The sequence below is a fragment of the Serinus canaria genome, chromosome 8 (assembly GCF_022539315.1).
Source record: "Serinus canaria isolate serCan28SL12 chromosome 8, serCan2020, whole genome shotgun sequence".
In the NCBI taxonomy this organism is placed as follows: Eukaryota; Metazoa; Chordata; class Aves; order Passeriformes; family Fringillidae; genus Serinus; species Serinus canaria.
In genome coordinates this window covers 30,186,878-30,199,996 of record NC_066322.1, presented here as the reverse complement: position 1 = coordinate 30,199,996, position 13,119 = coordinate 30,186,878, and the positions used below count along the sequence as shown (strand labels likewise).

The window sequence follows — 13,119 nt, the reverse complement described above, 5'->3', positions numbered from 1 at the left end:
TATTTATAGCCTGGGGCGAGCAATCCCGGGCTCAGGCTCACTGCAGCTTTGCACTGGGCTGAGAAGCCCCGACAGAGCACACCAGAGCTGCCAGCACAAACAGCCCCCAAACAGAGCTGCCAGCTCTCTCCCAGCCAGCCGGACTGGTGCAGAGCATCACACAACCTGTCTCCTGGTTCCCAGCCCTCCAGGAAAGGGACTCTTGCTGGGAAGGGAGCCTGAAGCAGTGGAGGGGAACTGAACACCTCGATCAGGGCTGCCTGCAATTCAATTCACTTTCAATGCCGTTATTTGCAACCCCTAGGTACATAAAAATATATACACGAGTGGAAAGACACATGTAGTCCCTGCTTGGTGCTCACCTGAGGCTATAACAGCTTCCCTGATACAGGATTTTGCTTTGGAGCAACTGGCAGTGCCTGCCGGTGCTCACAGCCCCTGGAAGGTGGCAGGCAGGTGGGCTGGAGAGGTTCAGAGGAAGGGACATAATGGATCAGACTTAAGTCTCCTCCATGTCCCATCTCCAAACATAGACAGCAGCAGATGCTCAGTTCAACTTCAGTTTCCCACGCACAGAAGCAGAGAAAAGCACTGACAGAAATGAGAGAAAGTGCCTGGTTGCCAAGACCACTTAAGGGAAAAAAATCCACCCCACCAGCCAAACACAAAAACCCCACCTGCTGCACAGAACAGCAACCCTCCCGAACCTCCAGTCTCACCTTTACCTGCAAGCAGGTCTGGTATCAGGAACAGCAGGTTTCAGCACATGGGATGCCAAGGCACATGGCAGTCCAAGGACTGAGATGTGTTTGGGCAGCCACTTCTCCCTGTGCCTGCACACAGGGGAGCAGCAGAGAGGGTCCTCACAGCCACCTGCCCCTTCTTTGGAAACCATGTACCTCAAGGTGCTGCGAAGGGATTCATGGGACTGAGGGAGTAAAAGCTGTTTCCAAATAATGGGCATTTGGTAGCTGGGACCTGGCTCTGGACCACAAGACCTCTAGGGCAGGAGGGAAACCCCAGCCCAGCACCAGCTCCAAGGAGAGGGACAGTAACAGCTTCCCTGAGCAAACCCAGCAGCACCCAGCACTCCAACAGACAAGGGTCTGGCAGCCCAGGGCCAGGCTCCACTGCCCCACTCCATTCCCTCTGCCTGCTGCTCTCTCTGGAGGCCTGGGGTAGCCTGAGTCACAATTTCTGAACACACAGATTTGCTGGTGTTGCACAAGGTGGCCTTTGGGTTTTGTCATGCAGCACCAGGGCTTTGGGAAGGTAACGAGTAAGCTCACATCCCTCTCCTTCTCATGGAGGTGGAGGAGAATAGCAGGCGTCCTGTCCTTCCTCTCTACGTTCCTGTTTATTTAACCTGAAAACCACTGCACAAGTGGGAATTTCTGTCCATTCCCCTTGCACCATGCTGCAGCTCCCAGTTCTTTCATCCAAATGTTTCAGCTAACCCAAGAGGCCAAGCTTTTGATTTTAATCAACAATTCAGACTGCAAGAGACAGAAGAAAACAAACATCCTGCCTCCCCTTGGAGCCAGCTCCTCTGATTCCCTGCAGCCTGACCAAGGAATCTCTGGGATACAGCGGGGTTTGGTGCCAAGAGAAGTGGCCAATGAAAACAGATCCAAAAGTGTGAAATGCGTTACTGTTCCTAAAAAATTGAGTGGGATTTTCCATCTCTTGGATTTACCTCCAGAAAATGGATTAACATAATCCTTAGGGGACACTTCGCTCTGACTCGGTGACCCTGTGCCAGCACACAAGGCTGCAAGTGGCTCTAGTGGGGACAAGAGGCACAAGCCTCCCGATGGCATCACAGCTCAAGTGACAGCACCACTCGCCTCACATCAAGTCCATCATGCTCTGCTTGACAAAGGTTCAAATTCTGACTGCCTGTGGCCACCCAGTCACCCAGCATGGCAAGACTCCCTCAGGAGAGGGACAAAGGGGACAAGAGCACTGATGCCAGCTGCTACTCATGGACCAAAACATGCACTACACCCACCACATGTGCCACTCAAAGACAGCAGCAGGTCCGAGTGTAAAAATCCAATTGAGAAGTAAAGCAATAAATCAGTGCACACTGCCTCAGGCCCACACTACCCCCCTGCAGGGAGCCCCAAGCAAGCTCATCAGGAATCTCAGGCTGCTGGAGCAAAGAGCACTGCTCCAGTGCTGCCCACACTATCAGCTAACCCAGGAGGATTTGAGGAGACAGCCACTCGAGTCCCGACATCCCAGACAAGCATTTTTCTGGTTTAATCTTCCCCCGAAGTTCTGCTGTAAATCACAGTTCCACATTTTTGTGACTCGTGCTGGGTGCCTGGCTGCAACATGAGCTGTGCGGGTGTAAGAGCTTGGGATTCTTGGGGATAAAAGGAAGTAAAGGAATGTAAGCATTTAATTAATCTTGAGCAATCTAATAAAAGGATAGAGTAATTGCCTCAGCCATCTGCACTCTGTATCTGGCATCAAGGGCTGCTGGAGAAACCCAGGAATTCGGAAGCCGCGTTTGGTACGGATTGTGCTTGGCATTAGCGTGTGCCGCCAGATACCAAATAAGAGAAAGAGGAGCTAACAAAGGCTAATATGCAGCACTGCATTAATGCAGCCAGACCAGCAGCGTGGAGCAGAGATGAGCCATGAGCACACCCAGGGGCTGCTGATGCCCTGTCCCACTGCCCAGCCTCCAGGCCGGGTCACTGCAGCTGGCACAGAAGAGGCACACAGGATTTGGAAGGGGAGATGCTTTGCAGCCTCCCAGCAGGTGAGGGGTGAGCAGGTGCTGGCAGTAAAACAGCAATCGGCTCCAATCACTCAGGAGCAAAAGGCTGCAAAGTTGAGCTTGAACAGCCTTTCCCAGAAAATAGTTGCAAGGCAGGTTTAAGTTTGCTCCATAAACAACTGTTTTGCTCTCTGCAGCACAGTGCTGGCCATCGGGCAGGTGATGGCCTCTGCAGAGGAGCCTCCCGCCCCGAGAAAAGGCGGAAAACAACACTTCGACACCTTCCTACGAGCCGCAGCCTTTGCCCCGAGGACATCGCACACAATTAGATGCCAAATTTTCTTCCCCTGACAGCACATGTTCTCCGAAGACTACAGTGTGTGACAGACGTCTGCCTTCCTCCCGCTCGTTTTACACCAGGCTTTTCTCCTAAATCAACCACACCTGAGTACCTCCGTCAGCATGATAACCGTATTCCTCAAGAGAGGAAAAAACGGGGCAGAATTTTATGTTTCCCCTTTCCAAATCTTCTGGCCAGCTTCTTCCCAGTTTGCTGCTGGCCAGCGTGCCTTGCTCGGTAGCTTGGCTTTTGCCAGCCTGCTGCGAGATGGCAAGTGCCAGCCTGCGGGGAGCCACAGCCGACGTGGAGCGAGAGAATGAAAAGTCACAACGGAAAAGAAACGATAAAAAGCCAAGAGCGCTCCGTGCCAAATCCACTAGCAAGGAGGTTTGATACGCGTAAAGAGAAACAGCAAGCGTTTATTCCGGGTGCGTGTCCCTGACCGCCTGCACCGCAAATGGCACACGGTCCATCCGGCCGCTGACACCAGAGGAGCACCAGGGTCCAAGGCACCCTGCAGACCCCAACCAGCCGTGCCCCATCCCAGCGGCGCACCGGCACTGCCCGCAGCACAGGAGCCGCAGAGCACAGCCCGAGCCCTCCGCTCCGCCCTGCCGGGAAGATGCACACGGGTCCCCCTTGGGGGCCAGCGTCCCCGAGCAACACCAAGCGGAGCCCTGGAGGGATGGGGGCCAGGGAGGGAGGCTGGGGTGAAGCAGGAGGGTGACCCCACTCCAGCCTGACCCATCCCACCACTCTGGGCATCCCTGCCGTACAGGCGGGAAGCCTCGCCCGACTCCAGAACCGAGTTTAGGGGAGACCAGGCAGCGCCAAGGGGAAGGGCTCCGCGGAAAGCCGAAAACCCCCACAGCTATGCCAAAAGAGAGCTGGAAAACCGGGTATCCCGGAGCGCCGGGGTGCAGCGCCGGGCAGCGACCCCCGCGGCTCCCCCGCGCCCGCCGCCAACCTTGGCCTCGAAGCAGATGCCGTGCTGGAAGGCGTCCTCGTTGTGCAAGGGGATGCGCAGGTCGTGCCGGTCGTCCACCAGGTTGTACTTGGACTTGGCGGGCATGGCGGCCCCGCGGCCGGGCAGCCCTGCAGCGCGCCCGGCCCTGCCGCCGCCGCCGGCCCGCCCCGCCCGGCCCCGGGGCGGGGACGCGCCCGCGCGGAGCGAGCGGGGCGGGGGCGGAGGCTGCGCGCCCCCTCCCCGGCACCGGCACCGGCAGTGGAGCGAGCGGGCGGCGGGGGCTCCGTGCCCCTCCCCGGCCGGCACCGCTGACACCTAGTGCGCGGGGTCGAGCTTGCGCCCCGCCACCAAACTTGGAATACATGGAGAACCAAAGAAGGGATAATGGGAAACGGCGCCTTGGGAGCCGCTCGGAGGGTGGGCAGCGCCGGCCGCCTCCCCGGGCCGCACATGGCGAGGCCGCTAGGAGCGGGCGCGCATTCCTCCGGGATGGGGAGCCGCGCCAGGGAGCTCCGCACGCAAATCTTTGTCTCTACGCCGGACACGGTGGAAACCAAGCGCGCTGGAAGTGGAAAATCTCCGTCTTGCGCTTAAAGAAAGACCAGTTCTGGAGACCAGACCCCCAGCCCTACTAGGCCCTCCCTTACCAAAGTCCCGAAAGCTGTGAATATGCTTCCCACCCACCGAAAGCAGCCCAGAGCTGTTTTCCAGCTGTTCGGGGAGCAATTCACATAGATCTGACCTCAAATCCAGGCTGTTGCACCCATCACCCCCCCACACACAGTGCACTCTAAGGTAGGGCTCCATCTTTCTGTGTTTGGATACCCACAGATGCTCCAGAGATCATCTCCCCACGTGTGCCTGAAGAGCCAACACGGCCCTCAGAGGCACTCCTCTCCACAAGAGAACCACAATTCCCAAAGTCTGTGTCTTGCCGTGCTTGATGTTCCTACAACTACAGCCCACTTCCCTCAGGGTTCCAAATGACTGCAGTGCAAAGAGCAGCACTGATTGTTGATCCTTCCCCGGGCAGAACAGATCCAGGGCCATTGATTTTTCAGCCTCAATCGATGTGGTGAAACTTGAGTTTATAAGACAGTTCAGTGCCAGCACTTCAGCCACATCTGAAAAATGTATTGTTCCACTCAAAACTGAGTGGGCTCCCCACCACCCCCAGGGGCTCTGCTGACAGTCAGGGCACAGACAATTATATGACAAGCTGAGAAATCCCTGTGCTCCATCGTGCCATGAGAGGTGTATGTGAACAGCTGTTGTGCTGCCAGTTTCCTCATGCCAGGCCCAGGGTGGGATTTCACAGAGTTGTCAGCACTTGGACAAGTGAATCAAGGGATCATTTCCCACTGAAAGCAAGACACGAGCGACCCCTGGGCTCTTGAAACCTTTTACTCGTGGTTTTGGGAGAGGGCAGGGGATCAGTGCTGTGTTGCAGTTTTGACTGCACCTGCAGGAATCCATGGGGGGAAACGGTGCAGAGAACTGAGCTTGGTCAGTTCCAATACCTGCTTGGTCTTACTTCAGCCTGGGGCAGGCAAAATGGTAGAACATTCTTAAACCTGGATCTGCTCCATGGTTCTTGCTGAAGGTTTCTGTTTAGCAAAGGTTTGGCTGATAGCATGGAAGTCCCAGGTGGTGGGAATGATATAGACACCACAAAAGTCCCCCGAGAGTCTCTCCAATGCCTGCTCCAAGCAGGGTAAGTTTCAGCTTCGAGACTAGAGCAGCATCTCAGGGCTGTGTCTAGGCATATTGCAAGCATCCCCAGGGACAGAGATCCCACAGCCTCTCTGGAGCCCTGTTCCTGTGCTAAATTTGATTACAGACACACATTCTTGCGAGCTGTAGAATTTCCACAGCCTGCAAAGCCCTGTGGATTTGGGGAAGAACTGAATTCCGTGTGGGGAGGCTTGCAAGCATCTCTCCAGTGAATGGTGCCCTCGGGGAGGTGTTCCCCCAGGTGCAGGCATGGGCATTTGATGGGAAGCTTTCAGATCCTGGGGGAACAAACCAGCGCCTTCCAGACAGTCGTCCCAGCGGGTCTGCCTGGCAGCACTGGAGTTGCTGACAGATGCCCCGGGCAGTCCATAGCCTGCTCCTCTGGCTTCTCCCACAGTGTTCTCACTGCCTGCTGCAGTGCCTGGAGCCAGCTCTTAAAATATTGGGTTCGACCAAGGGACAAGCCTCCCTTTGCATTTACTCCTGGGTTTTTGCACCACGGGCATGCGAAACAGCAGCGTGGGGGACAGCAGCTCTGCTGTGACCAGCTTGTGCCAAAGCCACCTTCCCGCTGGCCCGGTGTGACCGGGGATTCTCACTGCCTCCAGCCATTCGTACAGGCAGCTTAGGGCACCTGCGGCACTTCAGCGATCCCACCTTCTCGTTGTGTTACAAAAATCAGCGGGGTCTCTCTTGTTTTTTTTTATTTCCCCCCGCGATCAGTGACCTTACACCTCCCTGCCCTTGCAGCTCCCCGCCAAACCACCGCCTCTTGCTGGGAGAGCCTTTCCCGGGCTGCCGAGCCCAGGGTGGGCTGAACTCCTCAGCACCACCAGGTACAGCAGATCCGGGAAGGCCGGGGAGAGAAATTACCTCTCACACTCGTGTTTGGCCTACAAGTCCAGAACCTGTCTCCTCCCGTTCAAAATCAATAATTAGGAGCCCTGAAATAACCCGTCGAGGTTGTGTAACCGGTTTGCTCCTTGTCACATCCCCGTCCGTCCCCACCCGGGGGCGGGACCGGGGCTCGCCCGTCTGTGCCCACCGGGAGAGGACTTGAGGTGTCCCCCGAGCCCGAGGGGACCTCTCCAGCGTCGGGGTTCGGGTGGCAGGGGACACGGTTCTGGCACCCTGAGCCACGGCTGGGCTCGCCCGTGACCCCTCCGACCAGCCCCGCGGCGCCGGCGGCAGCGGGCGGGGACAGCTCGGTGCCGGTGCCGCCTCTCCCGGGATCTGCGGGATGTGGATTTGTAAGGCTGGTCTGCCATCTCCTGGGAAGGCCGAGAAATGCGGCATGGAAAACCCAAACTGGACGGAGGGTCCGCGATCGCCTGCCTCAGGCTCTCCCCTGCTTTCGGGGTGTGCGTGTGTAGGCTGCTCCCCCATGCTGTGCACCAGAGCCCCGGGGAAACAGCCCCACCGGCCATTTGCAGACTGCTTTGGCATCCTGTGAAGTCGAGAGGATGTTCTAGCGAGGCTAATGCCATCAGATGATAAAGCCCGTGTCTTTGTGTGCCCGCTGAGGGGCCATCAGCAGCAGCAGCATCCGGGGTGTCATGGGGTGCAGCGGGGACAGATGATCCTCATCCCACCTGGGGACACTGGTCTGCTCCTACCTGTGCCTTGGTCTGCAGTGAGCCACACACCCCAGCAGCAAAGGACCCAGAAGAGCTGGTCAGGGTGGTTTGAGTTTGTCCAAAAGCATCCCAAAGTCTTGGCAGGTCTGAGAGCTAGAAAAGAGATCATTTTGTACAAATACGTTAAAAATGCAAGCTGGCCTGTGAGTGTCAGCCTGCACCACCTAGTCTCACCCTTATAAAAAACCACTGTGAAAATACCACATTTTTCCACCAGAAAGTCCTATATCTTACTGTAATATCCATAGTCTATAGCAGGAACCTCTTTTATCTAACCTAAAATGCAATGTTTGCAGAGCACTTTGTACCTCCAACACTGTTGGGGCCAGCACAACGAAGCTGCAGCCTTCCCCAAAACTTGCCCCACAACTCCTGTGCCACAGCACTGTGGGAGGAGAAGACAGCTGCCCTCAAATGTGGCCATGGTGAGCCCATATCCCAGCAGGGTGGTACCCCCTTGCCTTGCTGCCTGAGTTCTCCAAGCAAGGGGTTCAATGAACTGTCGTTGATGCAGCACAGCACAGTGGGTTTGGGGAACATACCCCACACACTGCTTGTGCCCAGGAGGCTCCTCCTCCCAGAGAAATAATAAAAGGGCTTTTGGCCAGGAATGCAAATATTTTTTGCTGCACTGGATGCAGGTGGGAATGGGAAACGTCACAGAGCATGGCTGTGAGAAGAAGAGAGCAGATGGCAGACTTTGCAGTTCTGTACAGTAATTGGTAAAGTAAATTGGCCCTTAGGCAGTCACACAGCAAAGGTGGGATCCAGCTCACAGCTTGGTGATCCCATTGCTTTGATGTCCTTCCACAAAATCCTACAGCAGCAAATTGTTTCAGGGCCATGGCCCTGCAATTGGAGAGTGCTCTAGAGCCACCTGTGAGCCACCAGGGCACCCCCAAGCTTGCTACCTGTGAGCCTGTGGTGGGCTTGGGCTGGGAGCCACCTTGTCCCTGCAGTCACCTGCACAGCCCTGGGTGGCAGAGGTGCCAGGTGAGGTGTGCACCCCCAGTGCATGCTGTTTCTGCCCAATAAAACATGGTGATCAACATCTAAATAGCAAGGTCTGGGAAGGAAGCAAATAACTTCAGAAAGGGGAGGAAGGCAAGCCTGTTGGAATTAAGGTCAGGAACTTGCTGGCATTTGCTGACATTTTATTCTGATGAGCTGGCAGAGCTCATTCTCATCAGGCACACACTTATGTATGCATTTGTTTATTTTAGAGGTGGTCCTGAAAACAGCTTCAGATCTGGTTTTGAAAACATAGGCACATCTTTCATATCCAGTGGGGTACAGGCAGACTGTTTAATCAAACCACCTGAAAACTCAGATTTTGTCTTCATAGACATTTTGAATCTTTGCACTGTGGTTTCCTTTCCATTTGAAATTATCCCAAGTTTCTGGAAGTTCTCCACAAACCCCAAGTCTTGAAACATTTTTCTTTCAGAAAAACAAGCACTTGTTTTTGCTTCTGAAATAAATACACTCCCTGCAGCAGAGCAGGTGCCAGCTAAAATTAACACTGCTCCCTGCCAGCCCCAGCACAGCCGTGAGAGCCTGCCAGGTTTGGGGCAACCAGAGTCCCATTGCCATGGCAGGGAGCTGGTGGCAGTGGCACCCCACCCCCAGGAACTTCCCACAGGGCTCCACAGATGGAACAGTAGTATCCCCACAGCAGGCTGGGGCAGTGTCCGCATCCCCTGGATATCTCATAGCTTTGCAGGAGCCATCCCACACAATATTCCTCTTGCTCTTATCTCCATTAAACACCCTTAAATGGTGTTATGGGAAACACACTCTGCATAAACATTACTCTTGACCGTTCCCAGCTTTGTCAGCTGCAGTAATTGTCAGTGAACTCATCAGTAGCTGCATGAACAGATGCTCCTTGCAGTGAGAGCTGGTGCCATGGGCTGGCATGTGCAGCCACCTGTAGCCACTGCAGGGGCACGACATCATCTGAAATTTATTCCCAGTTTGTCACGATGCTGTTCTGAAGGTGGAATCACTGCAGAAAGAAAGGTCTTGAGGTTGTTTTTGTCTCTAGGCAGAGGAATTTTTACAACATGACTTCCCATCTCTGCAGGAAGTGCTCAAGGCATCCGGGGCTCCAGGCTAATCTTGTCCCTACAATCCCAATCCTGAGGATGCGACTGTTGGCTTTTATGTTGCAGCAGAGACAAGAAGGAATATGGTTTTTCTCAGCTTCTAAGGAGCCAGAAGAACATCTTCTTCATTCATGTGGCAAGCATGTAGCCATATTCAAATAATATGTTAATTGCACTGTCTAGCTGTTCAGGCTTCTGGTAGCAATCCCGCACTTTTGGCTGATAAATAAATACAATACTTGGCATTCTTCATGTGGGAATGCAGCTGATGACATTCACACATGTTACTGCTCAGTTCCCAAGTGCAGGACACCAAGCAGAGGAGGAGGTGTTATCCTGGGTGCTCTCTCCCCTGGATCACTGCAGTTACTTGGAGCTACCTTTGATATGTCTGTAATTCACCAAGGCTTATTTGCTGTATAATCAGACACATGGCCCTTTCCTTTAACTGCCACAATGATTCATTCTGCCACAAGCCTCCATTTATCCGGGGATTGACACGAGGTCACTCGATGAGGGAGGGCTGGCAGCCCGTGGGGAGCCCCCCGGGCCAGGCAGGGTCCCTCTGGCTCGGTGGGAGGGGTTGCATGTTGTGTTGCTCGCCTTTCCCGGGGCAAGGGCATGCGGGAATCCCCCAGGGCACAGACACAGCGGCGCCTGAGCGGCGCAGGCAGGGGCTGCCCATGGGCACAGCACTCCCAGAACACTGCCCGTGCCCAGCCCTGCTGGGGCAAAGTCCACACACAGCAAACCCCTGGCCTGGCGCTCACATGCACTGCTGGGCACATGTGCCAATCCCTGCCCCCAGCTGGGAAACCTCTCCCAGCTCTGCTTTTCTCCCACAGCCCTTCCCACATCCCGTTGATAGGAGCTGGCCAGCAAAGGCAATATTTCACTCCCACTCCCCCATATCTCACATGCTAACGCTGTAGCTCTGATATATTCTCCTAAAGGACCTCTCAGATCTGGGCAATGAACATTTCTGTGCTTGCAGCTCAACTTTCCTGCCTGGAGATGTATTCAGATGAACCAATAATATATATCAGCTCCCAAATCCCAATGACTGTAAATACCAAGGGAGAATTAAAGCAGCACAGTTAATAGTCCTGGGGAATTTACATAATTCCTCTGCACCTGGACACTGGGAAAGGAGGGATGAGCAGTTCAGGTGAGTGCCTGGGGGCTCAGGTGCTTGCTGCTGCCAGGACAGATGGACACATGGAAGGAAGGAGGTATGGGAAGAGATGTGGCAATGTGCTGGGCGTGCCAGTGGGGTAAGGGTGGGGAACAGGGATGCGGCAGCAGGGGTGGGCACGGGGCATAACCAAGACTCACAGGAGGAGATGGGAGGTGGGATACAACTGGAACCATTTTCACAGCCTTAGCTGCAGATAGCACGCAGGGAATGGCATCTGTCCAAAACCAGGGGGCAGGGATTTGCCCTGGGCTGTGAGCAGGTGCCTGGTGTGGGGAAGGAGCCTGCTTTCCTCGGGCACGCCGGAGCTGCCTCCCTGCCGGCGGCTGGGGGAAGCACAGAGAGGTCAGCGGGATGGGACACGTGCCAGAGGGAGTGTTGAGCAGGAAGAAAGCTCTTGAGATTGTCCCTCTCTTGGTTTCAAGGACCAGGTTATTTTGGAAACGTACTGTGGAAAAATGCCCACAAAGAGAAGAAGGCGAGGAGGGTGAGAGTGGGTGCAGGGGCTCAGGGGGAGGGCAGCAGCGACACCTGAGCCCTGGGGTCCCCACCTAATTTTTCCTTTCTGCTCCTTTTGGGGCCTGATTAGGCATCAGCTGAATCCCGCTGTAGCTGGCTCAGCCCCTTCCCAGAGTAAGGGAAGAAATTAAGGAAAACTTTGTTTCCAAACAATTGCAAATGCATAGTTGGAGTATCTGTAATTTAAACTTGAATCCTCCTTCTGCTAAGAGTGATGGATGGCTTTTCCTACTGCTTTGAGAGCCCTTGGATCGTGCATGGCAGATGCCTCCCTGATTTATGGCTTGCCTCTTCCCGGAAAGGGAAACAAACAGCCCAATCCTAATTACCACACTCTTGTTAGGATACTTTTCTCCACTGCTTCCATCTTATTACCCAGGCTCCGCACTCCACCTTTGTGCAGCTGACTCGTGTGCTATGGGGAACCTTGGCATGGATTCAAACCAGCTCAGTTGCTCTCGTTTTCCTGGTGAATAAGTTTATGTGCTCTGCAGATGCACGGCCTGCCAGGAACTGCATTTTTTCCTGAGTGCCTCAGTCAAGGAGGGGGTCAAGATGTGAGGATGGGGATGATGGGGAGGACGGAGAAAAGCCAGTGCCAGTGGTATTTTCCCGCCTCCAACTGGTGCTGGCAGAAAGGAGGGAGGGAGGGATTGGGCCACTAAAAATAAATGTTCTTCTTGCTAAAGAGAATCTTGCTGGTTCAACTCTTTCCTATTCTTTTGTGTGTGAGAGCAGTTAATTCTCCTTGGGAGCCCATTCACTCAGCAGATGTTGCTTTTCTTTGTGTGATTAGCTTGAAATCAATGGAAAATAATCCTGCACTCCAACAAATATCAGAGCACGCGATTCCAGTGCCACAAGGTGCTCCCGCAGCCCGAGCAGAGGCTGAAATTACTGCCCCTAAGAAAGGGGCACAGGAATGTGTTTGTGCCTCTAAAACAGCACCGTGGCCCCAGTCTCTGTGGGGATGGGGGAAATGCCAGTGTGCAGCTGCCTGGACTCCCTGGCACAAGGACAGCAACACCCCAGAGGAACCCACTGATGCCCCCATGCCGGCCAGCCCAGCAGCACGGGCTGTACAGGGAGGAGATGAGAGTGACATTGGCTGAGCCCAGGGAAGGGGAGCACCCTGAAAGCCTCTGTGCCTGTGCACAGGCCCCTGTGCTTGGTACAGCCTGCAAAGCCCAGCCCTGTCCACCCTGGCCGAGGGAGGAATGCTGCCAGCAGTGATGCTACTGACAGAAGTGCCAAGCCCTGACCCCGCCAATGCTGTCAGCTGAGGTCTTCTGGCTTAGCTGCCGTCTAAAAGGGAGCCTGTCAGCCACATTTTAATTCACATAATGTGTCTCTTCTTTAAAACTTTTAAAATCAGACTGCCGACTCAAATGCTAGGAGAGCTAAAGTGTTTCACTGTATCTGTGCTGTTACCTTTACCAGCCAGAGACCCAATCTCATCAAAGAGCAACATCAGAATTATCTGATGTGCAGAGTCCCTGCAAAAGTCAGAGGATGGGGATGAGTTTTCTCCCTATCACCCACTCTGAACCCACTGAATCCCAGTAAACATCCCTTATTTATTGGGATGAAGTTTTGAGGGTTGCTATCCCCAGCACCAGCTCTTCACCCGCACCTTTATGGCCCTTCAGTCAGTGTGTCCAGCTGCAGCTCGCACTGATGCCCACCTCTTCTCTCCTCCTTCTCATGCCATGTGGGAAAAGATCCTTATTTCCCATCACCCTCCCTCCTGGTGCTTGAGCTCAGCAGCCTGGGGCCATCCCCTGTCACAGGGACAGCTGTGTCACTGCTCTGCAGGCAGCCCAGGCTCCAAGCCAGCACCATCACATCCTCCTGCTTGTTCAGGTGATAGCTTTCCCCACCAGGAAAT

General features: G+C 54.6%; 1 protein-coding gene across 6 annotated transcripts in view; it reads right to left on the bottom strand.

Annotated features, from left to right (window-relative positions):
• LOC103824315 (carboxyl-terminal PDZ ligand of neuronal nitric oxide synthase protein) overlaps positions 1 to 4,198 on the bottom strand; it is a 42,852-nt gene extending 38,654 nt beyond the window's left edge. For all 6 annotated transcript variants that reach the window (XM_050977466.1, XM_050977468.1, XM_030226385.2 and 3 more), the window contains exon 1: positions 4,039 to 4,198. In XM_050977466.1, coding sequence (XP_050833423.1) covers positions 4,039 to 4,143 — 105 coding nt within the window. In that variant the 5' untranslated portion in view covers positions 4,144 to 4,198. The remainder of the gene's footprint in view (positions 1 to 4,038) is intronic.
• Between the last annotated feature and the right edge of the window lie 8,921 nt (positions 4,199 to 13,119).